The 25,577-nt window shown below is 44.3% G+C and overlaps 2 protein-coding genes across 6 annotated transcripts; one reads left to right on the top strand and one right to left on the bottom strand.

Annotated features, from left to right (window-relative positions):
• Positions 1-1,964: 1,964 nt before the first annotated feature.
• Positions 1,965-13,885, bottom strand: Exosc1 (exosome component 1). The gene is made up of 8 exons (XM_048452898.3): positions 13,727-13,885; positions 13,524-13,639; positions 11,300-11,374; positions 9,294-9,382; positions 5,114-5,147; positions 3,364-3,414; positions 3,075-3,159; positions 1,965-2,478 (listed from the first exon to the last, which is right to left on the bottom strand). Exons 1-8 carry the CDS (start codon positions 13,755-13,757, stop codon positions 2,372-2,374), a joined length of 588 nt encoding a protein of 195 aa, XP_048308855.1. The 5' UTR covers positions 13,758-13,885; the 3' UTR covers positions 1,965-2,371.
• A 64-nt stretch (positions 13,886-13,949) lies between these two features.
• Zdhhc16 (zDHHC palmitoyltransferase 16) lies at positions 13,950-25,557 on the top strand. Of its 5 annotated transcripts, XM_085693943.2 has the most exons (14): positions 13,950-14,138; positions 15,179-15,291; positions 16,108-16,214; positions 18,849-19,096; positions 19,248-19,442; positions 19,590-19,678; positions 20,048-20,076; positions 20,819-20,952; positions 21,062-21,109; positions 21,441-21,539; positions 21,886-21,971; positions 23,586-23,709; positions 23,885-23,955; positions 24,831-25,557. In XM_085693943.2, the coding sequence occupies exons 4-14, from the start codon at positions 18,854-18,856 to the stop codon at positions 24,943-24,945; spliced, it is 1,233 nt and encodes a 410-aa protein (XP_085550069.1). In that variant the 5' UTR covers positions 13,950-14,138; positions 15,179-15,291; positions 16,108-16,214; positions 18,849-18,853; the 3' UTR covers positions 24,946-25,557. The 5 variants fall into 5 exon arrangements, with proteins under 5 accessions (XP_085550069.1, XP_048308845.1, XP_048308846.1 ...); XM_048452888.3 differs by lacking the exon at positions 16,108-16,214; XM_048452889.3 differs by lacking the exons at positions 15,179-15,291; positions 16,108-16,214.
• The last annotated feature ends 20 nt before the right edge of the window (positions 25,558-25,577 follow it).

Genomic DNA, 25,577 nt, shown 5'->3' with positions numbered 1-25,577 from the left:
CATGTGGGTGCTGGAAACTGAACCAGGGTCTGCTGGAAGAGCAGCCAGTGTTTTTAACCACTGAGCCATCTCTCCAGTCCCTTATTATTATTTTTTAAATGGCCCGGTGGTGGCAGTGCATGTCTTTAATCCCCAGCAGTCAGGAGGCAGAGGATCTCTGTGAGTTCGAGGTCTCACTCTGATCTACAAAGCGAGTTCTAGGACAGCTAGGAATGAAGGAAACAGAAATGGACTGGAGAGAAGCTCAGCAAGTAAACAGACTGCCACACAAGCCAGACTTGGGTTTGATCCCTAGAACCCAAGCATGAATCCGTGACGCCAGCAGTCCTCCAGTGAGATGAAGTGGGGACGGACAGAACTGGAAGCTCGTTGGGCTAGCTAGCCTAGAGCATACATGTAGCAGAAACAAGAAAGATGGACCTCCCCCACCACAAACAAGGTGGGGGTCAGTGAGACAGCTCAGCAGTTAGGTGTTTGAGTTTGCCCTCTGGAAGCCACAGAAAGGCAGAAGCAGAGAACTGACTCTACCAGGTTGGCCTTTGACCCCCTTCCCCACGCTGTGTCATATGCGCTGTGGCCACACTCGTGCACATATGATGCAGTTAGACAAAAAAGTTAAAGGCCATCTGATCAAAAACAAAAACCAAAGTTAGGTAAGACAGAACTGATGTTCCAAAGCTGCCCTCTGACCTCCACACACGTGCCTACACTTAAACACACAGCACACACACACTCTAAATAGTTCTTTAAAAAGATAAACTAAACGAAAAATACTAATTAGCTGGAAGTTAACAACTATGGAGATCACAAGACCAGGTGGGCCTGTACCCAAAGCTCACCTCCACTACTGACAAAGTCCACACTGAGTTTACAGGGTCCTGGACATGTCAGCAAGAGCCATCCCTGTGCAATTTCTTCATGCTTAATTCATAGCTAGTATTCCCTCCTCACAAAACTTAGGCTTTGGTTTTGGTTCCGCACTTGCTAGGGTGCTGTCTGCAAGGAGCAACTTCACCCTTACCTAATGTCTTCACAACTGCTTTGGTCTTGTCTGATCCTCCCCTGACCATCTCACACGGCAGTGATGTCTCTCGGGGCAGAGCTGACAGTTCCTGGGACACCTGTCACAGTAACACTATGTTCATCAAACATTTTCAGAACTGCTACATACAATTAATCACCACACATGCCCAAGAGTTTTCACTAACCATGCTATTGAGGGGTTTAGATAAAGTGCATGATCCAGTGGCTGGTCCCTAGGCTGAACCACTTGGGACACAGCACACACACTGAGATTGGAAGCTGGGTGTGGTGGTGCATGTCTTTAATCCCAATACTCAGGAGGGAGAGGCAGGTAAATCTCTGAGTCTGAGGCCAACTTGGTCAACATAAAATAGTCAGATCTTGCCTCAAACATCAAACCAGAGACTAGCGGCTGGAGACTGGCAGCTGGAGAGATGGCTCAGTAATTAGGAGTACTTTGGGGGCTCACATCCAGTTCCAGGGGATCCAATGTACTCTTCTGGCTTCCAGAGGCACATGTGGTGCACACACACACACACATACACACACACTACAAAACAAAACAATGAGAAAGTTCACTGCATATTCATCTTTTAAATAGTGACAGCAGGGGCTGTAGAGATGGCTTAAGAGGTAAGGGCAACTGTCATCCAACCCCGAGCATCTGAGTTCAAATCCCAAGCATCCACAAGAAAAGCTGGGCCTGGTCCCCTAACACACACACACACACACACACACACACACACACACACACACACACACAAGGAAATTATACCAGGCAGGGCAGTGGTGGTACATGCTTGGGAGGCAGAGGCAGGAGAGTATCTGTGAGTTCAAGGCCAGCCTGGTCTACAGTGCTAGTTCCAGGATAGTCAAGACTGTTTCACAGAGAAATCCTGTCTCAACACCCCCCCCCCCCCCCGCCAAAGAAACTATACCACTAACAAGTGAAAAGCATTTTTTTTTACCAGTCATAGCAAATACATATATACATATTTATAAAGAAGGCATAAGATATTTCCAGTATTACATGGTTTTGTTTGCTGAATGCAAACACCAGCCAAGAGAATAAAAATCACTGTTTCCCAAGAATAGTGTTTTATATTTTGGTTGAAAGAGTCTTACTATGTAGCCTAGGCTATACTCACACTTGGGAACTAAAAATCTTCCTGTCTCAGCTGCATAGGCCTTGGGTGCTCATTAAAACACAAACTTATTTCTGGCAGATTTTTCAAGAGGTGGTTGCTAGGTAACTGTAGAATCCTTAATAAAGACCGTGGCATCTTGATGTTCTTTTCATACCGGTACTCTTGGAAACAGGTGGCTCCGTCTTTGAGGGGACGTGTGCTTAGGTTTGTAAGAACTCAGGCTGTACCCTAGCCACTTTCCGGAATTCTTTAGTGTGGGTCTTAGGGCACTGCATCTCACACCAGCTGATGGGAACCATCTGGACACCTACAAGGAGAAAGATAAAAGCTGGTGTTGGAGGTGTGACTCCAGAGATTCTGCTGAGGCTCTTTTCTTTTCAGCTAGACATGAGGGCGTGGCTCTGCTGTAGAATGCTTACTTAGCATATGAAAGACCATGGGTTTCAGCCCTAGTATTAAGGGAAAAAGCCTCATTCATTCCATGATATAAGGGGGCACTTACCTATTCTGACATATAATCACTATAATCTTATTAAACCAAGCTATGTGTTGTTCAACAACGGGGACATGCTCTGAGAAATAAGACCTAAACACTGGACAAAATCAGTGTGTACTCACACACACTAAGTGTACTCATACAGCTACACCACTAGGTAACATTATCTTGTGATTTCTTGGGGCTGGGGGTGATAAGTGGGGTGAGGCTGGGGACTGGATCCAGGGCTGCATGAATACTAAGGAAATGCTCTCTTACTGAGCTAATCTTTAGCATTGGGAGTTACAATTCTATGGGACCCATTATGGTATGTGATACCTATAATTGATTAAATAGTTTTCCATATCAAATGTATGTGTATCCCTATTCCTTCCTAGATAGCCATGGTTCCCAGGGAAACAACTTACCTGATTCACTGTGGGCTACCACCACCCCTAACTCATTTTCAGCAGTGGTCAGCAGGTAATTGGACTGTGCATCCCCTAGGGAGATCTAGTCATACAGTGCCAGTGAAGGAAAATGAGAGGCTGTACGTGCTGCCGCCTTCTGCCACCTTCCTTCCCTTCCCTCTTTTAATACCATTTTTAAAAAAATACCTGAACTCCCGATCCTCCTGCCTTCATCTCCCAAGTACTAGTGCCACTTCTTCCATTTCTTTTGACAAAAAAGCCAGAAATGTGATATAATAAAGGATACAACTTTGGCCAAAACTATGTCACCTGGGCGGAAACTCTTGTAAATTTCAACCTGCAAAAAACCAAACAGGAATAAGTGAATTATGTCTACATAAAATACTACCACCAAGTAGAGCCAGCCCATTTCTAACCCCAGGGGGGAGGTGTCATCATTATGTCAATTCAAATGTTTATTGTTTCAGTATCATCATATAAACGAGAGAATTTGAATTTAGTAACTTGATTAGGAATCTGACTCATACAAAGGTACTATATGGCCTGTGAAGACTGAGAGCAATGAACAAACACCCAGTTTCAAAGGCAGTCTGGGCAAGATCCTATCTCACAATAATAAAGTTTGTATGTGTAGAGTATATATACTCATGCATGAGGGTGTGTATTTGTGTTGAAGTCAGAGGTCATACGTGGTGTCTTCCTTGGTGGCTCCCAATCTTATTCTATTTTTCAACATGGTCTCTCTCTCTCTCTCTGTAGCACTGGCTTTCCTAACTTTCTATGTAGACCAAGGCAATCTTGAACTCATAGAGATCTGCCTGCCTTTGCCACTCAAGGGCTGGGATTAATGGTGCGAACTATTAATTAATTAAGCTCGGTTCCGATTTATTTTTTCAGCCAGGGTCTCTTACTGAATGAATCTCAACTCTGGGGAGCTTCCTGTTCCATATCCTCCACCCTAGCGCTTGGGTTATACACTCACTCTCTACATGGTGGCCAGGGATCTAAACATAGGTCCTTATGCTTGTTCAGCAGGCACTTGCCCATCTCCCTAGCTTAATAAGACCTCTTAATCATTTACTGTTTTTCTGGAGAGAGTCTTCCTATGTAGCCCTAGTAAACCTGTTCTGTAGATCAGGCCAGCCTTAAATGCACAGGGGTGCCTCTGCCGCCTCAGCAGTGAAATTTTAAAGCCATGCACCGTCATGGTTGGCTAATAATTTTAGTGATAACAGCTTAACCATTTTGGTCAACTGAATGAGAAAAATCTTGTATGGGAAGAAGGGACAGTGATCTGAATTTCATGTTATAGCAAGAAATGCTGTTAAGTCCTTACACTTTACATTCCTATGGATTTCTGAAATTCCCTGGGATAATAGTTCCTTTCTTGTTTGTTTGTTAGATAAGGTCACACTTTATAGTCCCAGCCTAGCTGGAACTAATTATGTAGTCTAGGTTAGCCTCAAACTCAAGAGGTCTACCTGTCTCTGCTCCTGAGTGCTGGAGTTAAAGGTGAGCATATGCTACCACTCCTGGCTACTATCTACTCACCCATCCATCACTTAGATTTATTCATCATAAATGTATGTATGTGTACCACATGCATGGAGGCTCCAGTAGAAGCCAGAACAGGTATCAGGTCCCCCAAAGCTGAAATTACAGGGGTTTATGAGCACGTGAGGGCTGGGAACAGAACTTGATTTCTCAGGACAAACAGCAAGTGCTCTTAAATGTCCAAGTCGTTTATCCAGTCTTGAGAATAATATTTTTCAAAGCAAAATTCTTTTTTTGTTTGTTTGATTTTTTTCGAGACAGTGTTTCTCTATATAATAGCCCTGACTGTCCTGGAACTCACTTTGTAGACCAGGCTGGACTTGAACTCACAGAGATCCACCTGCCTCTACCTCTCAAGTGTTGGGATCAAAGGGATGAGCCACCACTGCCTAGCTAAAGCAAATTCTTAGAGTCATAGGAAAACAAGAACAAAATCAGAAAAAAACCCACAAAAACAAACACCCAAACCACCAATCTTCAACCTTGTCTTTTTCAGTTGCTCGGATATCTTCCTTGCTATGTAAAAAGAAAAAAGAAAAATTAGTTATCTTGGGAAAGAATTTCCCATTGAGTCTCCTAGGAAATAATAAAAGAGAATAGGTCATACTGGATCCCCAGCAACATGCATAACAAAACACTTACCTTTTCTTGGAAAATATAGAACAATAGTATTGATAACTTTTGACAATGGAAAAGAATATCAGAAATTCAAAGTCATTTGTGGCTACATATGGAATTTAAGTACAGTCCGACTATAGGATGTTTGCCATAAATAAATAAACAAATAAATTCACTTATCCTATAATTGTTTCTTTTCAATGAAGCCCACACAACAAGCTACCATTTTACCCACAAACTTTTTCTTTTTTTCTTTTTTAGCATGCTTGTTTGGTCCCCCAGAACTGGAGAACCAAGTGGGTAATTCGAAGAGCAAAAATACTCTTTTGTTTTTGTTTTGTTTTGTTTTTAGAGGCAAAGTTTCTCTGTGTAACAGCCATGGAACTTGCTTTGTAGACCAGACTGGCCTCAAACCCACAGAGATCTGCCTGCCTCTGCTTCCTTAGTGCTGGAAGGTTGGTAGCCTAGTCTCGGATCAGCACATACCTGGCCAGTGGGTTTCCTCCAGACAAGGTGCCTGTGGAAAAAAGACTCTCACTTGGCAAGGACCGACAGTCCATGAGACAGGGTTGAAATTTGTAAAATTTGTGCAGCTTGTGGCTCTATTCTCTCTCATTACACTGGTGATGCTTTGGGCGGCTTTCAGTTTTCCTTTGTCAGTCACATGCACAACAGCTGCAATTTCCCTGGAAATTCTGTTCTTTCTCAAATATTTTCCTCCAAGCTTCAGAAGGGAGCTAATACTTCTCAAATCTCTTATCTGGAACTAACTGCAACTCCTACTGCTGGGAACGTTTCTGACTCAATCGAGACAGTTAGGTACATATGAGAAAACAGCACTCAGAACATTATCAGTGTCTCACAGTTTGGGAAAGGAGAGGAGAGAATGCATGCGCAGAGAGGAAGAAGTCTCAGGGATACACACAGTGCCAACTGTTGAGAGTAAGATCCTTGGAAAACAACACACAGAATCAGTGATACATGATTCAATGGGGAAAATGCGATGTAAAGTATGAATGGACAGATCCATTTTTACCATACACAGGGTCTTCTATTGGTGGAAGAACTATGGTGTAGTGAGACGGGAAGCGTGCCTTATCGAGTCTGCCGTTTACAGATCGAGACATGGGACCCTCTTTTAGAAAAATGAACCGTATAAAAGCGTATCTTGCAGACATGAAAGAACTGTTTGGGTTTGAATATTGTTGTCCTTAAAGCACTGTGCCCACGTCTATTATTTTAACTTTGTAACCACAAGTAGCTGCCAGCTGATATAAGTGCTTCAAGAGCAGGATGTGCCTGGCTCAAAATTGAGCTCAGTCTGCAAAAATGCTTATGTCTAGAATAAGGTTATGTAGGGGTTGGGAAGGTGTATTTGAGGAGGCATAAAGGGGAACAATAAGCGCTTTCATAATGATCATGACACATTCCTTAAAATATGCATCTCTTAAAGTCAAATATAGGACTGGGTGGTGGTGGTGCACCCCTTTAATCCCAGCACTCAGGAGGCAGAGGCCAGCAGATCGCTTGTGAGTTTGTGGCCAGCCTGGTCTATAAAAGTGAGTTCCAGGACAGCAAGGACTGTCACACAGAGAAACTCTGTCTCGAAAAACAAACAAACAAAAAGCTATTTGGGGCTGCTTGAGTACAATTCACCTGGTGAATCTTTCCTGCCCAACACCCCTCCCCCACCTCAGGACCTGAACCAGAGCTCAGTCCTGCTCTCAACAAGTACTCTTAACTGCTAAGCTATCTCTCCAGCCTCTCCACAAATTTTTTCTTACAACCTTTGGTTTCAATCAATATTAAAGAATAAGAATTACGTTGTAGTGCATAATCTTAATCCTAGCACATGGGAAGCAGAGGCAGGTAAATTTCTGAGTTCAAAACTAGCCAGGACTAAATATTAAAATAAAAAATTAAAGTGAAGGTTGGGCAGTAGTGGTGCACACTTTTAATCCCAGCACCCAGGGAGTCAGAGGTAGGTGGATCTCTGTGAGTTCAAGGCCAGCCTGGTCTACAAAGTGAGTGCCAGGATAGGCTCCAAAGCTACCGAGAAACCCTGTCTTGGCGGGGAGGGGAAAGTGGGTGGGCAAGAGGGCTCAGGGGCTAAAGATGCCTGTTGTTTAAGCCTGATGACAAGCTAAGATTCTGGAACCCACATCAAGGTGAAGGGAATCAACTCCACAAAGTTGTGCCGATCTTTACATGTGCGCTGTTGTGGTATGTGGGTTAGCACGTGGACACAAAACAAAATAATAAGAAAAAAGAACACGAAGGTACTTCCTAAGGAGCTTCTACTTTGTTTGGTTTGGCTTATCCTGACACTGCTAGTCCACAGCTTTCCTCGGTTCTTTTTTTTTTTTTTTTAAGTGAGTAACAGATTTATTAATTTATTTAATTTTTGTAATGCCAAGGATTTGGGGCTTCAGGGCTTCAAGCATTCAAGGCAAGCAAACTTAGACTTATTCACTATCAATTATATGGTACATGATATATTACCTCTTTTTTAAAATACATTTTTTAACTGATATTTATTGAGCTCTACATTTTCTCTGCTTCCCTCCCCTCTTCAACCCTCCCCCAAGGTCCCCATGCTCCCAATTTACTCAGGAGATCTTGTCTTTTAATACTTTCTACTTCCCATGTAGATTAGATCTATGTAAGTCTCTCTTAGTGTCCGCATTGTTGTCTAAATTCCCTGGGATTGTGGTTTGTAGGCTAGTTTTCTTTGCTTAATGTTTAAAAAACACTTACGAGTGAGTACATTTGATAATTGTCTTTCTGTGTCTGGGTTCCCTCACTCAAAATAATGTTTTCTAGTTCCATCCATTTTCCTGCAAAATTCAAGATGTCGTTATTTTTTTCTGCTGTGTAGTACTCCACTGTGTAAATGTACCACATTTTCCTTATCCATTCTTTGATTGAGGGACATTTAGGTTGTTTCCAGGTTCTGGCTATGACAAACAAAGCTGCTATGAACATAGTTGAGCACATGACCTTGTGGCACGATTAAGCATCCTTTGGATATATACCCAAAAGTGGTATTACTGGGTCTTGAGGAAGGTTGTTTCCTAACTCAGTCCTTTTTGAGACAGGACCTCATGCAGCCCGCACTAGTCTTGAACTTGTTATATAGCCAACAATTTTCTTGAACTTCTCATCCTCCTGCCTTGATCTCTGGGTGGTGTTTTTACATGCAAGTGCCACCACATAAGAATTATGACATTCTTTCTTTTTGTTTGTTTGTAAAGACAGGGTTTCTCTGTGTACCTTTGGAACCTGTCCTGAAACTAACTCTATAGATCTGGCTGGTCTCGAACTCACAGAGATTTGCCTGCCTCTGCCTCTCAAGTGCTGGGATTAAAGACATGCATTACCACTGCCTGGCCAAATTTTATTATTCTTGATGATCTAATCTAGGGCTTCTCCATCAACTGAGATATATCACTAGCTCCCCCTTTTGCATTATTTAAAAATCCTCTTTTAGGTTGTGGGGAAAAGGGAATATTTCTGCATTGCTGGTGGGAAGGCAAGCTGGTACAACCCCTTTGGATGTCAGTGTGGCGATTTCTCAGAAAATTAGGAAACAACCTTCCTCAAGACCCAGTAAGAGAGACTTACATAGATCTAATCTACATGGGAAGCAGAAAGTAGAAAAAGACAAGATCTCCTGAGTAAATCGGGAGCATGGGGACCTTGGGGGAGGGCTGAAGTGGGGAGGGGAGAGGCAGGGAGGGGAGAGGCAGGGAGGGGAGCAGAGAAAAATGTAGAGCTCAATAAATATCAATAAAAAAAAAGATTTGGATTCACCCTAAAAAAAAAAAACACACAAAAAAACCCTCTTTTATGATTAACAGTTTTCATTTCTTATAGCTCATACAACTTTTTCTCTGGATATACTGCGGGGCAAAAAGCAAAGCACAAGGAGAGACTCAAGTGGGCAGGAAAAAACTGTAATTGCTCCATAAACTCCAGTCTTCCCCACTACCCTTGCCTCACTTCTGGTGCTGAGGCAAATATAATTACAAGAATACATCTTACCGGATAGTTCCTCGAAAAGCATTTTTTAGTGGTGTGGACCCCACATACAAGATGTGTACTTTGGCAAAACGTGAATTGATGCTAGAGACCTAGGAAACAGAGACAGGTTCAGTATCAGTGAATCAGCCGCTGGTCACTCAAAGAATTAGAGCAGGAAACAGGAATTACTAGCTTTAGTTTAAGTAACTTACTCAATACATAAAAGGTTTTTGTTTTCAATTTTATGTAGCAAGTGTTTCGCCTGCATGTACATCTGTGCACCACATGTGTGCCTGGTGTCCAGAGGTCAGAAGGTGGGGACTGGATCTCCTGGAACTGGAGTTATAGATGGTTGTGAACTACCATGTGCTGGGAAATAAACCCAGGTCCTCCATAAGAGCAACAGGTGCTTAGCCACCAAGCCATCTCTCCAGCCCTTTATTTCATTTCAAAAAATTATAAGCATATGTGTGTTTGTGGGTACGTGCACCTGAGAGCAGGTCCCATGGAGGCCAGAGGTCTTACACCCATCCCCCAGAAGTTGGAGTCATAGGGAACTGTGAGCTGCTCAAAGTAGGTGTCTGGAGAAGCAGCAAGTGCTCATAACATGAGAGCCACAGTAGCTCCCTGATAGTGTTATTATGGGAATCAAATGAGAATATATAATATTGATTTTAAAAAGTATTCAAGCCTAAATTAGGTGTGGTGTGGTGGTGACTGTCTAGAATACAATCCTAGCTACAACAGCTTGAAACCAGTTTGGTCTACACAGCAGCCTCAATGACTTACCAAGACAACATTTTTTAGGGGGGAGAGGGGAAAATAAGGCAGATTTTGTCTGTGTACCTCTGGTTGTCCTAGAACTTGCTCTGTAGACCAGGCTGGCCTTGAACTCACAGAGATCTACTTGCCTCTGATTCCTAAGTGCTGGGATTAAAGGTGTGAACCACCACCATCAGCTCAAAATTTAATAAGACAACAACAACAACAAAAGGCCTACTAAGTCCTACTATAATATACAGTGTATGGTAACAAATCCAGACCTTTAACATCCTTACTAAGAGACAAGTCTGTGGACGGTACTTAAGTCTACATTTTAGCTAAAACCTCACATTGAGATCATTGTACCTTTGTGGTATTTTCAGGATAACACAATTTTCCCCCTGTAACCGTTTATAAAGAGAGAAGAATGATGCTGTGTGAGGTGATAGACACCTGTGATCCCAGCACTTAGGAGATGGAGACAAGAGGACCAATAAATAGTCATCCTCTGTCACACTGCAAGTCTGAGGTCACCTGGGATCCATAAGATCTGGGCGAGGGGACGGAAGAGAACGACAGACAGTTATAAATAAATTATAAACAAAATTAGTAGAAGATGGAGTCGAGTAGGGAATAAACTGAACACTATAGGCACATGTAGCATTAACCTGTACCTCCTGACAAACACTGGCGCTGAGGATGGAGCTCATTGTAGACTAGCTAGTCTACACAGAGACCTAAATTCTTAGTCCAGCATTTTATAACTTCAGGCAAGGTGGTATAAATATCTATGATCCCAGCATTTTGGAGGTGGAGACAGGAGGACTGCCTCACCAAGTCTGAGGTCAGTCCTGGACTAACTCCACGGGTATCAGGATTACAGAATGAAACTTTCTCTCGAGGAAAAAGAAAAAAGGACACCCTATTTCCAGACACGAGCAGAAACAGTTCTGTGAGAAGAACTATGAGTTCTTTGAGAGGGTATAGGAGAGGATAAGGCTGAACTTTTGACCCCCCCCACCTCCTGAGCACTGTAATTACAGGTGTACACCATGCCCAGTTTATTCAGCACCCAAGGGTTGAGAACCCTGAACCTCATGCACGCTAAGTAAGCAATCTGCCAAGTAAGCTACAATCCAGGCAAATCAACTTTTAACACTTATAAACTGAAATAGCCCCCATATAGCTAGTGACTACTGTATTAAGTAGTAGAACACAGCAGGTGTAGAATTTTGGCCTAAGCTCAAGGATTAGGATCAGCTTACCTTACAGGTGACAACAGCTCCTACATCTGGAAGGAGCTGGGACTCTGTTTCTCTCATCACAGATACCACAGGAAGCTATAAAGAGAGGAAAAGTCGATGTTGGGTAAAGATAACTGTGGCTTGAGAATAATACAGAACTGTCTTAGAACAGTGCGGTCACAAGGTAGACTATAGGTATATTTGTAGTCCATTGCAGAGGATATTAGTAATTTTAGAAAATTAAAAAAAAAAAGGAAAGAAAGAGTATAAGAGACCATAGAATTAGGCTGTCAGATTTAATAGGTACATCTCTGATTAGTACTAAATTTTTGAAGATGCTCTTGCGGTTTCTTGATATATAATCATATTGCTTATAATTATGGCTATCTTGGCTCTTCCAAACTTAGTCTGCTTTTATTTGTTTGTTTGTTTTTTGAGACAAGGATTCTCTGTGTAGCTTTGGAGCCTGTCCTGGAACTCCCTCTGTAGACCAGGTTGGCCTTGAACTCACAGAGATCCGCCTGCCTCCTGAGTGCTGGGATTAAAGGCGTGTACCACCACTGCCCAGCTGCTTTTTTTAAAAAAAAATCTGAAAAAGATAGGATTTACAATTAAACGTTATAGAATGATAATTCCTGTTTTATCCCATCTAATGGCAGGCAATTGATGTAATCGAATCTTGTCTTTGAAAAAAAAAAGCGGTACTTCTCTTACTCTGTGCTTTTGTTTTCCTGTTTTACTAATTTCTTTCCATTTCAAATTGTTTAGCCCATTCTTTATGTCAGAATTGCATTCTCTCTCTCTCTCCCTCTCTCTCTTTTTTTTTCCCCCCCGAGAGAGAGTTTCTCTGAGTAGCCCTGGCTGTCCTGGAACTCGCTTTGTACACCAGGCTGGCCTCAAACCCAGAGATCAGCCTGCTTCTGCCTCCTAAGTGTTGGGAAGAAAGGCGTAACTGCCCGGTTAGAACCATGTTCTTTCCACCCCTCCACCTCTATTTATCCTTCAGATGTTTCAGCCGACACATTATTTCACTATCGAGAATCATGGCCATAAAGCTTGTTACATGGTCTCACTCTACTGTGCAATCCTTTTGAAGACATCCAATTCCCAAGCAACACATATTTGTACATTTGTTTATGATTTGTGTCTGTGCCTCCTTGGCAGCAAAGCTAAGTGTATCTGGCTCAGGACTATATCCCCAGGAGTCAGGGCACCACTGTGCAGGACACGTGAAAGTGAGCAAGAGAAATCTATGTAGTTAATAAACAGACATATAAGTTTATTTCCAAAACCAATCGACTGGAACCTGTTTTTACAAATAAGCAAAAACCCAAAGCTTGAAGTTTAGGTTTAGCGAGTCCCTAAAGAGTTTTGATTCTTTTTAGTTTTTTTTTTTTTTTTTTTTTCAAGCAGAGTTGGGAGTTTGGCTCTCTGGTTCAAGCTCGGCATGCTACTCAGGCATTGTACTGCTAAGTCCAGCCTAAGGTTTTAATTCTTAATTTTTTATTGCCTTACATTTGTCAACCACTTCTTTATCTGTGCCTGTTTGTAGCTGGGAATACAGTCGTGTACCACCATGCATGGTTACACTTAGAAGTCTAGATAGGCAAGAATCTTAGCGAGGTAAATGTAAGAAAGAGTAACATATTTAAATAAGTTTTCTGGAGGAAGATTCTTGCGCATAACAATCCTACTCCCACCAAAACTCCATTTTTTTTTTTTCCAATTAGTGGGTCCAGACCGGCTTCTCTGGAAAAAAACAAACAAAAAGACTATCGAGGTCATTTAAAAGAGGTTAGAGTTACGGGGTTCAGTTATGTTCCAGATAGGCCGCACGTGCATAGGCTGCGAGGCAGGGAAAAACTTAGAGCATTAGGACACTGAAAATCGCCAGCAGTACACTGATGTCACGGAGGTGGGAAAGCAGAGTCATTTCAAGGTGTAAGGGAGAGACAGGACCAGGAAGCGACCAGGAAGCCCTCTGTTGCCTGGGCTACTCTCAATTTGCATGACCTCCCCCTCTTTTCCATGTCCTTCTGCTAGCGCAGCCACAACCAAGCCAGATAACATAACCGGTGTGCAGAGGCTGTGCTCTGGCACGGCATTAGGATCATAGCTGGGAGAAATCGAGAGACCAAAGCATCCCGCTGTCACCCAAGCTCGCGTCCGCAGTGCCTGTGCACAAGGACCAGAACTCAGTGGCAAGCCTGAGGGAGAACGCGCGCTGGGTAACCGCTTCATTTACCGCCCCATTCTCGCTGGTCTTCGTCAGGCAGCCCGCCAGCGACGAAAAGATGTAGCCGTGCCGGGTGTAGGTGCCGCTCCCGGGGCTGCCTTCCTCCAAGTTACACAGACGTTCGCCTGCAGAAGAAAAGGCGCATCAGCTACGAGCACCCAGAGACTGGTTGTCACGCAGTATGGGACTGCTTGCGGAGACCGCTCACTTACCGGGGATGCAGTACCTCACAGGTGGTGCCATGCTTGTCCCTGTCCAAAACCCGGATGAAAATGAAGGCAAGTGTTCATTGGTCAGCTAGAGGAGCGGCTCCGCAGTAACACGTGCAGCAATTGGCACTTTTGACCTCGCCGAGGCGAGAGCGAGGCCGGACTCCATTTCCCAGGCTGCCCCGGGATAGATCTCTGGGTGCGTCTTTGCGGGCTCTGGGACTCGCGCCTGCGCAGCTGGGTGATGATGGGCGGGCGGCGGGACCCGGTCTGCTGGCTGCCACTGTGGACTGTGGGCAATGGTGGGTCAGCCTGAGATTGGCCTGGCTCGGATCCCGAGCTGGAGCCAAAGGCACTGAGCGGCGGGCAGGGCGACTGGACTGAATTTGGCTGATTGAGAAGCTGGCAGGGGCAGGTAAGGACGAGGACGCAGCGCTTGCCTCCCACCCGAGTGTCAGGTGTCCAGGCCTTTAAGTTCAAGTTCCTGTTCTCTCCATGCCCAGTCCTGCGTGGCTGTGCCCTCCTGAGTCTGAGCGCACCTCAACCCCAGTCTGCCCCTCCAACTTGCCCATTTCACGGGTTTGGAGACTCAGATCCAGAGACAAGGTTTGATTTGTTCAAAGTCTCGAAGACAGCCTAAACCTATTTTTTGACTTGATCCCATCATAGTTGGACTCCGCTGCTCTTGGAGATGACCTTTTTCTGGTTTTGTCAAACCACAGATTCTTCTCTTGCGGGCAGACACTTTAGAGGGTGAGCCCCTCAACTGTGAATGAGCAGCTCGACGTTAACATTACCGCTTCTTTTGCCTTCTTCTTTTCGTTTTAGCTTGTTTGCCGGGAAAGAAGCCTCCATAAATAGAATATTGTGCTTGAGGTGGCAGAGGTCAGGGGAGCAGCATTTTTTTGTGCAGATGAAATTTACCATGACTTTGATCGCGGTTTCATCTGCTGGTATTGGAATTTATTCCTTTCTCCCCTTCCCTCTCTGCCAATCCGGCTTCTTTGGGACACAGATGGTGATTTAGGGGAGGGCTGTTGTTGTTTTTGCTAGTCTCTAATCTGGTGGCAGATGGCCACTGTGGCCATCTACTGCTGAGGGGGACACTCACTGCTAATGGTTCGAAGGAACTGTGCTTGTCCCTGAAGGCATCCAGGCCCTCTTGCCACACTTAGGTTTAAAATATATGCCTTTTCTCTATTTCCTGAGGTAAAACCTCTGCTTCACTTTTGACCTATGGACTATACATTTCCTAGCACTGTCGTTGTCCCCATGGCCCACTAACTAAAGTGAGGAGAGGGGTCTGGCTTCATATTTTGGTCACTCAAATTTGATCAGCATCTGCAAGCTTTGAATTTTACATGTTTGGTTTCTGGTTTGATTTGCCCTATAAAATGTATTATTGGTTCTTTGGTGCTACGATTCTAATAGTGGTTCTATTTCTTTACTAATCAGAAAGAATGAGAGCAACAAATAATTTGATGTTATCACCTCGGCAAGAGTGTCCTTGCTGGCTTCTGTAGAGCTGACCAGCTTTGTGTCTCTCCAGGCCATTCATTCAACCACAGGTATTCATTGAATGCTTGTTGGGGCCAGGTATTATTCTAAGATGTTCATAAGCATCTGATTTAAACCTTGGCCACATTTTGTGTGTGTGTGTGTGTGTGTGTGTGTGTGTGTGTGCAAACATGCATATTTGTATGTATAAAAAGTTTGGGCCAGGTATGGTGCTGCATGCCTTTAATCCCAGCACACGGGAGACAGAGACAGGTGGATATCTGTAAGTTCTAGGCCTGCCTGGTTTATAAAGCAAGTTCCAAGACAGCTATAGATGTTATATAGAGAAACCCTGTCTCGAAAAAGATAAACAACAGCAAAAAAATTAAGGTTTAGAGAAGGAGGTTACTGGACTACTTAGGAAAAGAATTGAATCTTAAATAGGGTATCCATAGAAGAGAATTGGTCAATCTAACCTTTGAAGTAGGCATTTCATTCAGAATCAAGAATGTAGGAGGTGACCGACAATCTGATTAAAAAATTTTTTTAAAGATTTATTTATTATGTATACAGTGTTCTGCCTGCATGTATTCCTACACACCAGAAGAGGGCACCAGATCTCACTATAGATAGTTGTGCACTACCATGTGATTGCTGGGAATGGAACTCAGGACCTCTGGAAGAGAAGTCAGTGCTCTTAACCTCTGAGCCATCTCTCCAGCCCTGATTGACTGATTGATTGATTGATTAAGACATAGTCTCATGTCTTTCATGTTGGCCTCTAACTGGCTGTGTAGCCAAGGGTGATTTTGACCTTCTGGTCCTCATGCCTCCAGGTGTACTTACACCACCATGCTCAGTTTTAAGAATTTGTATTTTTTTGACAGGGTCTCACTACATAGCTCTGACTGTCCTGGAACTCACTATGTAGACTAGGCTGGCTTTGAATTCACAGAGATCAACTTGAGTTGTCTTCTGAGTGCTGGAATTGAAGGTATGCACCACCACGCTTAGCTTTTTGAGGACCTTTTTAAAAAGACTAACCATAATAGCTCGGAGGTGACATAATTTGCATTTATTACAAATTAGGAAATTACCTGAGTTTTTCACACCTTCGCTATAAAAAGCATTCCAGCAACTAGAGCACTCTCCATTACTCCTACAAAGAGAATGTGTGGTGGTACCTTGCTGTGGGACAGGGAGCTCCATTCCATGCCGATACTTGGTTGTGGCCCGCTACAAAATTCATGATTTTCCAGATCATGATTCTAAGTAATAGCAATTCAACTCAGAGATGGTGTGAGTATGATGTTCTAAGTTTTCTTTTTCTCTTTTTTTTCCCTTCTTTCTTTTTTTAATTTTCAAGATGGGGTTTCTCTGTAGCTTTGGAGCCTTTCTTGGAACTTCCTCTGTAGTCCAGGCTAGCCTCCAACTCACAGAGATTCACCTGCCTCTGCCTCTCGAGTGCTAGGATTAAAGGCGTGCGCCACCACTGCCTGGCTTGTTTTTGTTTTTTTGAGATGGGGTTTCTCTGTGTGGCTCTGGCTATTCTGAAACTCGGCTTGGTAGAGCAGGCTGGCCTCTGCTTCCTGGTTGCTGGAATTAAAGGTATGCTCCACTACTGCCAACCTCAGTTTTTCTTTTCTACTTTTTCTGTTAATTCTTTTTGCTTCTTAGGAAGTGATGGAAAGGCTAGTTTCTTACCCTGGTGCAGTGTCTATAGGTCTGTCCCACTAAGCTTCAGTTTTCTTTTAGGCCTTTTTTTGGACAATTTCTTTTCACCTTTGGGTTTCCAAGCTTGTGAAGGGAAATAATTAGCTATTTTCTTTGAAAAGCCTTTTACGGGGATCAACCAGGGTGCAAGGAGAGTACATTACTCCAGTTACTGAACTGAAACCCATCTCCACAGCAGAGTGACCAGGTCCAGTTTCTGCTGGGTTGTGAGCTGCCTGTTAAATAAGTCAGTGGGGTTGCTGAAGACAAAGCAGCATTCCCTGTCCAACGTTAAAACATTATTTTTATGCAGCTAATGAGACTATCGTGGAAAGCCTGTTGGAGTCTCTGTGTCCAGAGTTGTATTCATTGCTTGGAAAGAGTGCAAGATGCAGGCACATTAAGAGGGACCATGGAGAGTGCTGAGAGCCAGGATGGAGTGCTTGGGAAGCTTAGGGCTGTGAGCATCAGTCACAAAAATGGTGCTTAATCAGAGAAGACCTGGAAAAGCTCCCAAGGGGGCAGGTCCCTCCTACCACTTGTCTTGTGCTCTGAATACCTGAAGTTACCTTGGCTGCTATAACCCTAGGGTTAGGGCTGGGAGTGGAATTGGAGACAAAGTATCTTATGTCATGCAAGTGGTGGCAGACTGTCCTAAGGGGAATGAGGAATCATGTCATCTGGTTGGCCTATAATCCCAGCCCAGATGGGAGTAGGAACACTGGGATAGGACCAGGAGAGTTCTAGATTCAGGATCTTGGATATTACAGAGTAAGCAGGAGATCCGGGGACCCCCCCTCCACATACACACATATTGCTTCAACACCTTGGTAAGATACAGTGGCAGCTGCTTTGTTTACGTTGGTTAAACGTTACTCCATCCTCTTTCTAGACAGGTATCTTTAAAACAAAAAACTCTGAGCTTAGCTGTTAAAGTATTTGCTCCACAAGCATGGTGACCTAAGTTTGATCCCACCGACCTCATGTAAAAAGACCAGTGTGTCTGTCTCTATTCCTGGTGCTGGAGAGGCAGAGATAGGTGGGCCCTGGAGCTTGAGTAGCTGAATTGGTGAGTTTCAGGTTTAGTGAAATACCCTGTCTCAAAAAAGAAATAAAAGGTGTATATATGTGTCAGGGGTTGGTGCAGCGGGTAGTTGAAGGGTTGGCTCAGCAGTTAAGAATACTTGCTGTTCGTCATTGTTGTTACTGTTATTATTTTGGTTTTTCAAGACAGGGTTTTTCTGTGTAGACCTGGCTGTCCTGGAGCTTGCCCTGTAGACCAGGTTAGCTTTGAACTTAGATCGCCTGCTTCCTGAGTGCTGGGAGTAGGGACACGTCACCATGCCCAGTCAAACACCAGCTATTCTTGCAGAAGACTCAGCACTTCCATGGTAACTCACTGCCATTTGTAACTTTAGCTCCAGGGGATCTGACACTCTCTTCTGACCTTTGGACACTGGGTACATACATGATACACATACATACATGCAGGCAAGCATTCATTCAAAAAAAAAAAGTACGTGGAGAGTGACTAGGGAAGAAATGCCCGATACCCACTTCTGGCCTCCACACATGTGCTGTACACACACAGGACTCCTCTGACTTGGCCAACTGTTTCTCCCGGTACTGCAGCCCTTCAGGTGTAAACTATCCGGGATTTGCTGCATGATCAGGTAGTATAATGTAAATACTACTTTTGTAGGCTGAGAACCTTCAGTCCCTACCTCCTGTAATATGGTTGGAAAGTCTATAGAAAAGTGACTTTTTTGTCTTTCCACAGCTGATGGCTAACCTAATAGCCTAATTTGGCCTTAATTTTGAGAAGTCCTCTAAATTGATGCTTTGGGCCTTCTCATTGATGGGGTAGGATAAGACAAGGATCAGGCTGGATCCTTATATTAGTATTTTCTCCTAGGAGCCATGCGGGGTCAGCGCAGTCTGCTCTTGGGCCCAGCCCGCCTCTGCCTTCGTCTCCTTCTGCTCCTGGGTTACAGGCGTCGCTGCCCACCTCTGCTCCGGGGCCTGGTACAGCGCTGGCGTTATGGAAAGGTTTGCCTGCGCTCCCTGCTCTACAACTCCTTTGGAGGCAGTGACACCGCTATTGACGCTGCCTTTGAGCCTGTCTACTGGCTGGTGGACAATGTGATCCGCTGGTTTGGAGTGGTGAGTGATGAGGCTCAGGAGGGAAGACGATGTGTTTCTGATGGGCTCACACTAAGCTTTGGAACCCGACCTTCCGTGCCCAGGGAAGTTCCTGAGTCTTGATGGGTATAGCTCTCTCATGTTGTCTTCTTGACCTCACTGGTGTTGGCAGGTGTTTGTGGTGCTGGTGATCGTGCTGACTGGGTCCATTGTGGCCATTGCTTATCTGTGTGTCCTGCCCCTCATCCTTCGAACCTACTCAGTACCACGACTCTGCTGGCATTTCTTCTATAGCCACTGGAATCTGATCCTCATCGTCTTCCATTACTACCAGGCCATCACCACTCCTCCTGGATACCCACCCCAGGTGGGACCCCACAGGGATATGGGGAGGAGCAGAGTTGCACGCTGTGGTAGCCAGTTCCATTAATGGGAGGGAGAGTGACTTGGAATCTTTTGAGGCAGAAATTTTGTCGTGCTGTAGTGGTTAAGATGTTCTTTTCAATTTGCACAGGGCAGGAATGACATTGCTACTGTCTCCATCTGTAAGAAGTGCATTTACCCCAAACCAGCCCGAACACACCACTGCAGCATCTGTAATAGGTGGGTCTTGACTTTGCTGTAAATCTTATTTGAAATTCTCTTGCTAGAACCCTAGGGCCAAACCTGGCTCTGGAATTAGTTAATTGTGTGTCAGAGTACCTATCACTGTGCTTCCCATCTGTTGACACCTAGTCTTCAGTATGATCCTGTGAGGGAGGCATTATTGCTGCTTGTACAAACTAGGTGACGAGATGTTTCCTTGTCACCTAGCCAATAAACAACAGAACTGGGTTTGAAGGAAGGCCTGGCTGTCATCAGAGTCTGTGCCCTTTCTACCTCAGCTGGATGCTGGTCCTAGTAGGAAAGCCTTGTCACTGACATCTCAAGATCCTTGGCCATCGTAACACAGCCTGTGTCCCTCCCTCACAGGTGTGTGCTGAAGATGGATCATCACTGCCGTATCCTTTTGCTCTCTTCAGCCCAAGACCCAGCCAGGACCATCGGTTTTACCCTCAGAGCAGTCACTGCACAGGGTTCATAGGCACAAGCTCAAGGCTTTCTAATTACCATCAATCTCCAGAGAATACTGACTCATGAGAAGTTAGAAGAGGCATTGTTGAGGGCATACCATCTTTTTGGGTGGGGGAGCAGAATGTTTATAGGCTTCTAGAATGGATCTTGTAGGAGAAAGGAATTTTCTGGAAGATCTTTTTAAAAAATATTTTATGTGCACTGGTGTTTTGCCTACATATATGTCTGTGTGAAGGTGTCAGATCTTGGAGTTACAGACGTGAGCTGCCATGTGGGTGCTGGGAATTGAATCCAGGTCCTCTGGAAGAGCAGTCAGTGCCCTTAACTGCTGAGCTTTCTCTCCAGCTCTCCTGGAAGGTCTTTTGTGGAGAATCAAAACGTGTTTGGGCCTCTGTGGCTAGAGGCGCCAGATACAATCGTGGGTCCCGTTTTGTCTTTCCATGCAGATGTCTGGCTAGCCTGAGTTAGGTTGAATATTTGCAGGTAGTTAAGATTCTTGGAATCTGAAAGCTCTGAAAAGCTTGGACAATTTTTACCTTAACCTTGGGAAACTGTCCTCTATTTTCTTGCCTTTGCTTGGGTGATGCCTTGAACTAAGGGATGAGCTGTAGGGGCTTGGACACCCTCAAGTTATGTATTTGATCTTGTCCTTAATCATTCCTCCACCAGCCTGGCTAAACAATTGTGTGGGCCACTATAACCATCGCTACTTCTTCTCTTTCTGCTTTTTCATGACTCTGGGTTGTGTCTACTGTAGCTATGGAAGTTGGGACCTTTTCCGAGAGGCTTACGCTGCCATCGAGGTGAGCCCATGGTTAGGAAGAGAACTCAACAGAACAGAAACCTTTTCCCAATGATTGGGTTGTCCTAGTGGCCCAAGAGTATAACCAGCACTGTTTTCCGTCCCCTTAGAAAATGAAACAGCTTGACAAGAACAAACTACAGGCAATTGCCAATCAGGTGGGCAGTCTCCACACCACTGCCTCCTGCTGCTCAGGCCTGGGGGGTTAAGAGTCATTTATGTGAAAGGGCCTGCAGGCTAGTTGCCAGACCAGGCCAGAAGTTTCTAAGTAAACTAAGTAGCCTGGGGGCAAGCTGGAAGTCTCTGGTATGAAAGTTTTAAGTAATCTATCCCATCATCACTTCTTTGGGCTGAGCCTAGCCTAGACTCTGCCTTCCTGATAGCCTGAGCAGCAAGGGGTCTGTTAGTCTGTGTAATGGGGTTCCAGGGGACAGATACCATGCTGGGTGAATAGCTTCAGGATCATTTCCCCTTCCCTGTTCCTATTAGGACCCCTTATTCTGTGAATCTGTGGACATCTTCGACTTGTATATAGCACTCCTGTTGCTTTTTCACAACACCCTGTCCCCCGCCGTTAGTCCATGTGAGGTACAGATCTATCTCTAGTGGATGTAAGTCAGAGTGAAGGGAATGTGGTTGGCTAGAGATAGGAGTGGCTTCCCCTGGAGTCCCGTTACTGCTGTCAACCTACAACTCAGCCCCTTTTGTGCTTTGCTATCTTGTCCAGACCTGCTCTACCCACTGTCTGTCTGTGTGATGGTGCCACCAGGCTTGGTCCACCCATCTGGCTGCTGGTCTGATTTCCTCTGTGGCTTTAATCCCTATTTTTATCTGCTAGTTTTATTAATTCCTGCCTGTAGGTGCTTGGGGCTCTGGTGACAGTTGCTGAAGACTGAGAGCAAGGGAGCCAGGCTTTGCTCTTTTCTTTTTATAGACTTACCACCAGACTCCACCACCTACCTTCTCCTTTCGGGAAAGAATAACTCACAAGAGTCTTGTCTACCTCTGGTTCCTGTGCAGGTATTTAACTCAGTTTTGGTAGTTTTAAGGGAGGGAAACATAAGAAAACCTTTGTAGGTGCCCACACACAGGAAGGACTCAACTCTAGGTAACCTGCCATAGTCTTAGTCTAACTGAGGCTGTCAAAGAGTTCTGTGGCATTGCAGGTTATTAATACAATCATTCTTGTTATGTACCAAGGTAAGTTGAGCTATTGTTTTTATTGATTCCTAACCACAAAACAAGTAACTCCATTTACTGAGAAGGGAAATTGAAAACTCAGAGAAGTAAAGGGATTTGTCCTATGATGTGTAGCTAGGAGTTATAGAGTAGAATTATGAATTTCTGCCAACCCCCATTCCAACCTCTTATGCTTATATGATCCTCTACTTTTTTGTTTGTTTGTTTTTTTGTTTATCATAGCAGAGTTTCTCTATGTAGCCCTGGCTGTTCTGGGACTGGCTGGCCTCAAGACTCATTGAGATCTGCCTGTACCTGCCTCCTGAATACTGGAATTAAAGGTGTACACCACCATGCCGGGCTCTCTATTTTCTTCTTTTTTTAAAATGTGCATTGTGCAGTGGTGGCGCACACCCTTAATCCCAGTAATCAGGAGGCAGAGGTAGGTGGATCTCTGAGTTTGAGGCCAGCCTGGTCTACAAAAGCTAGTTCCAGGACAGGCTCCAAAGCTACAGAAACCCTGTCCAAAAAAAAAAAAAAAAAAAAAAAAAAAAAAAAGCATTGTTGTTCTACCCTCTGCCATGGGTGTTGAGTCCCCTGGAACTAGAGTTACAGTTTTGAGCTGCCATGTGGGTGCTGAATTGAACCTGAGTCCTCTGGAAGAGCAGGTAGTGCTCTTAACCACTCAAAATCTCTCCAACCCTAATTTTTTAATTTTTATGTACATTGGTGTTTTGCCATGGGTGTCTTGTCCCATTGAACTAGAGTTACAGACAGTTGTGAGCTGCCATGTGGGTACACTCAGGTCCTCTGGAAGGGCAGTTCATACTCTGAACTGCTCAGCCATTTCTCCAGCTCCCTCCGCCATTTTCTAAGTATGGACATTTTTAAGGAAATCTACATTTTTCTCAGCATACTTATTTTCCCATATTCCTTTCTGTATACATTTTTAAAAACTCACTTTAACAGATCTTTTAAAAAAGATTTATTAATTTATGCTAGGTAGTAGTGGCACATGCCTTTAATCTCAGCACTACTCAGGAGGCAGGCTGATCCTCGGTCTACAAGAGCTAGTTCCAGGACAGACTCCAAAGCTACAGAGAAACCCTGACCCAAAAAAACAAATAAGTAGATTTATTAATTTATTATGTACACAATGTTCTGCTTGCATGTATGCCTGTAGGCCAGAAGAGGGCACCAGATCTCTTTACAGATGGTTGTGAGCCACCCCGTGGTTGCTAGGAATTGGATTCAGGACCTCTGAGTGCCTTTAACTGCTGTAACTGCTGAGCCATCTTTTCAGCCACACTAGATCTTTAAGAGGTAGAATACATGTTCACCTAGGCCATATATGAGATAAGGGAAGTGAGGCAGAGGCTATGAGCCAGTCATAATCACAAGCTTCATTTCCCACTTTTCTAGCTTCTAATTTCTACCCATTTGTGCCTTTCTTAGTTCTGTGGCACTGGCTCTGGGTGCCCTAACCATATGGCATGCTGTTCTCATCAGTCGGGGTGAGACTAGCATCGAAAGACATATCAACAAGAAGGAGAGACGTCGGTTACAGGCCAAGGGCAGAGTGAGTGGGGAAGAGGGGACCTGGGTGAGCAGGTGGGTAATAAACAGCTCATGATCAGGGCTGACTAGATAAATTCTAAAAAGTCTTAATTTTGATTACTGGAGCTCTAACCTTATCTCCAAGATGAGATTAAGCAGATGAGGTTTGTAGAAATGTATTTTTTTCTTGTCTCTAGGTATTTAGGAATCCTTACAACTACGGCTGCTTGGACAACTGGAAGGTGTTCCTAGGTGTGGACACAGGAAGGTAAAGACAGACAGCAGTGCTATGTAACAGCTTTGTGATGGGGGAAGATGATCCATACCCCGAAGCAGAGATTGTAATTGGGGTGAAGGTAAAGACAGTGCTGTGGAACCAAACTCCCATGACAGGGAAAATGGTCTGTCTACAGAAGCCGAGAATGTGGCTAGTCCCACTGAGGAATTTGTAATTAGGTTTCATTCTCAGGAATAGCTGCCATTTTATTTGAACCACTGGGGCCTGAGGCTAAAACTATAAATTTAAGGAAACATTTGCTATATGCATATCATCATGTGCATGCATGGTGCCTGTGAAGTCAGGAGAGGACAGTGAATAGATCCCCTGGGACTGAAATTGTAGATGGTTATAAGCCGCTGTGTGGCTGCTAAGAATCAAACCCAGGTCCTCTGTAGGAGCAACAAGTAGTCTTAACTGCTGAGCCATCTCTATAGCCCTAGAACTATGGTTTAAGAGCTACTATTCAAGGCGACTACAGAGAGTACTGAGAATGCAGTTCTTAAGGATGGGTACATAGGTAGGATGTAGTAGGTGCCAGTTCTTTTACTTGACAGTGTGAGAGACTGAGGTGACCGACCTACATGTTGCAGGGATCCAACAGCAATATGAGGCTAGCTCTATTCAGTCCATGAGACAAGAGAAAACCATTTTTCAAACTGCAAATTATTAGGCCAGGCACAATTGTGCACATCTGTAATCCTAGCACTTGTAAGTCACAGGAGAGAGCATGCTTGATGGCTTTAGAACCCCAGAGGATACAGTTCTGAGATTAGAACTCTCATCATCTTCATGTTTGATGTTTGCTTGGACATCCAACCAAGAACTCAGAATTAAAGGCATGTTTTCTTGGTCATTTCTCACAGGCACTGGCTGACCCGGGTGCTGTTACCTTCTAGTCACCTACCCCATGGGAATGGAATGACCTGGGACCCTCCTCCCTGGGTGACTGCTCATTCAGCCTCTGTGATGGCTGTGTGAGTCACAACTTGAATTATTGTTCGATGCTTGTTATGTCTCTTTCAAGAACTTCCAAGGGCAGCTTTTCTTGGAATCCATGACCATAAAGAGCCACTAGACCTGCCTTAGAGTACTACTTAGGGACAACTCAAGAGCAATCTTCTGGCCATCTCAAAACAAGATACAGTTGGGTGGCAGCAGCGCATGACTTTAATCCTAGCACCCGGGAGTCAGAGGCAGGTGGATCTCTGAGTTCCAGGCCAGCCTGGTCTACAGAGCAAGTTCCAGGACAGCCAACGCTACACAGAGAAACCCTGTCTCAATAAACCAAACCAAAACAAAAAAAAAGTGGAGAAATCCTACGACTGATGTCCCTTACTCAGGCAAACAAGTTTTAGCCCCAGACCAGGGGTCAGGCAACTAGCTACCTTATCCAATGCTGACTTTGATGTCCTCTAGGTCACAGCACTGGGGCTAGCACCATCTCTCACTTTGGGAAAAGATTCTGTCACGTATGTTGAAATTCTGGCTTCTGAATGGGACAAAGAAAATAAGCCTATTGCCAAGGTCACTGCCATTTCTCACGTGCTGCAGAAGGAGCAAAAATAAAGGCATTTGATTTGTAAAGATGAATAGCTTCGGTGTTTGCCTTG

This window comes from Myodes glareolus, chromosome 7 (assembly GCF_982192425.1).
Source record: "Myodes glareolus chromosome 7, mMyoGla1.1, whole genome shotgun sequence".
Lineage (NCBI taxonomy): Eukaryota > Metazoa > Chordata > Mammalia > Rodentia > Cricetidae > Myodes > Myodes glareolus.
Note: the sequence above shows the minus strand (reverse complement) of the source record. Positions and strands in the feature narration are given on the sequence as shown.